The sequence below is a fragment of the Montipora foliosa genome, chromosome 14, assembly GCF_036669935.1.
Source record: "Montipora foliosa isolate CH-2021 chromosome 14, ASM3666993v2, whole genome shotgun sequence".
NCBI classification, from domain to species: Eukaryota; Metazoa; Cnidaria; class Anthozoa; order Scleractinia; family Acroporidae; genus Montipora; species Montipora foliosa.
In genome coordinates, this window is record NC_090882.1 from 2,865,635 (window position 1) to 2,868,134 (window position 2,500).

The 2,500-nt window shown below is 37.6% G+C and overlaps 1 protein-coding gene across 1 annotated transcript in view; it reads right to left on the reverse strand.

Moving 5' to 3' along the window:
- The window catches only part of LOC137985636 (carbohydrate sulfotransferase 11-like), a 14,929-nt gene that overhangs the window by 7,261 nt on the left and 5,168 nt on the right, over positions 1-2,500 (reverse strand). Inside the window, exon 3 of the mRNA XM_068833273.1 lies at positions 15-70. Within this exon, the coding sequence (XP_068689374.1) occupies positions 15-70 (56 nt within the window). The remainder of the gene's footprint in view (positions 1-14; positions 71-2,500) is intronic.

A 2,500-nucleotide genomic window follows, 5' to 3' on the forward strand; every position in this document is an offset into this window, starting at 1 on the left:
TAGTATAAGCTTGCCTCAATAGTTATCTTCGTGGAATCAATATCCGGGGAAATTTGAGTTTGAAAAGAGTCTGAAAAAAACATAAACGTTATGCGATGAGCAGTCAATCGAGCAATAATAAACTCTTCTAGGCTAGGTTCTAGGCTATCGTATCTTGAGTAGAAATAAAACACAAACTTGACGTTAAGCTACAACAGGTCAACAGTGAGAAGCTCTTGCTTTATTAACTAATTGGAGCGTTTTAAACATTTATATATATATAGGGTGGGAATTGAAGGTCGTGGGGTCAATTCCCACCCTGGTCAGAGTTTTTCTCTGTCCTTGTGTGGGCCCATTTCCATCAGTAGGGCTAACGCTCACATGGTTCATATGGGACAGAAATCTAACTCTTCACATTACCCTCTATTCAGTTAACTCTGTTTAAAATATAAGTGCTACGCGACCAACGTTTGTATAAACGTAACCTTTCCTTGTAAAATCTATATTGACCGCGGTCTAGATTTTCCCATCTAAGACCGGCATCTAGACCCGTAATGTTTTGCGGTGAAAAGATGCAAACTAAAATGCAGAAATATTGAGTATTTTCTTCTACCAATATTTATTTATGGAAGTGCCAAACAGCATGATGACAAAAGAGAGGATGACGAGCAAACTTTGACAGAATTAAGTTCAGCTCATCGCCACTCATCGCCGTTCGCAAGCAAAATGTCAGTTAGTACAAACCACTTACATTAAACGAATTAAATTGTTCTTGTTTGCCATATAATAAACATCTTATTAACCGAGCTTAGTCAGTCTGTATGGGAGAATCTTGACCTCGGTCGTGTGTACAGACCTCACTGCGTTCGGTCTGTACTCACGACCTCGGTCAAGATTCTCCCATACAGACCTCCTGCTCGGTTAATAAGAGCTAAGTGTTGGTTCAGACCCCATATTTTTAAGGAAATATTTTGTAAGTTTCAAAAATTGTTACTGTCGTAACACAACATTAGTTTCAATATAGCTTTTGACAATTTGATTTCAAGCAGTATGGCGGGTCAGTGAACAATTTATATTCAGGTGTCCATGAGTTGGAGCCACCCTTTGCACTATATCCTTCAGTCAACCTTTGCGCGTATCTTTCTATTTTTAGTACTAACCCTTCAGGAGGAGATTCACATTTACATCAAATTGAACAATTTGCATACATTGTTTTTATTATTTTTGTCTTTCGTTAGACAATGACTTTATTCTGATTGGCCATTTAAAGCTGTGGCGTGCAGAGCCGAAGAATTCATGGCATTTTAAAAATAGAAAGATACGCGCAAAGCTCCTATTCATGGTCTCCTGACCAATTTCGATATATTAAAATTCAGTCCTAAACAAAAGACATCATCTCGAGGCTCTGGGGCATTAAATTCCTCAGATCCTCGAGAAGATGCCTTTTTTTTTAGGACTGACTGACTTTAATATATCGAAAGAGGTCTATTGTTATACTACGAACGTAACTTTATGACCTACTGTAATTGCGCACCACGTGTCTCCTATTAATCCTTTTAACTCATTGGAAGAACATGCGAACTACTGTTCGAAAGGTCGTAGGTTCGACTCCTGCAAAGGGGCACTCGAATTTTTTCGGAGTATTATCGAGTCTCCACCCGCGAAAACATAAATCTCTTCAGTTAATATCTATCTCCTTCATTGCAATATTGTATTGTATATGTTGTGGTTTAATTAATTTGTCCTTGGTTTGAATTTTTTTAAAACCGGTTTATTCTTTTTCAAACCAGTTTAAATATTTTAAACTGGTTTTATTTTTATCAACTATCTAAAAAGAGATTTTTCTTTTTTTGGGGGGTGTAGTTAAAAAAATATGGGCTTGGTCTTTTTTTGGGGTCTAAAAAAGAACTAGACATCTTTTCCTCCCTTCTACTCACCCACCCCTCCCTGATCCTACACCACCCTTCTTTCACACATTTCTTAGCAAAAGAGGACAACAGATGATAACTCAAAGAAAATGGGTTTACAGCAACGGCAAACTATTCACAGGAAACGACAAGAACGTAGTTCCAAAACGGGAACTGTTTCAAGTCTTGTCGGCCAAGTACACAGTCGAATTTCTCACAGCGAACAGCAAATTACGGAAAGTGGCTTCAAGAAATTATGCAGAAATCAGCCAGAAAGTTGTCAACACATTCATTCCATGCACAGAAAATGTCCAATTCAAAGAGAGGAATGTTGGAACTGCAATTGGCTGAACCTATTACAGTTACAACATTCTACTCTTTGATAGAGATTGACTTGATGTTAAATGTCACCCTTACGTACACCGCAACATGCTTTTAGCAAAAACAACTGAGATCGAAAACCATTATGCTAGATTAGTGACCAAGTTTGCAGAAGTCCAATGACTTATTTCTCCTACAACCTTAAACCTGTGCAGTGCTACTAATTTTACTTTCGATTATTTCAAAGAAATTACCTTTACGTTCAGCTTGTAAACTGAGTAATTTCCTTTCAA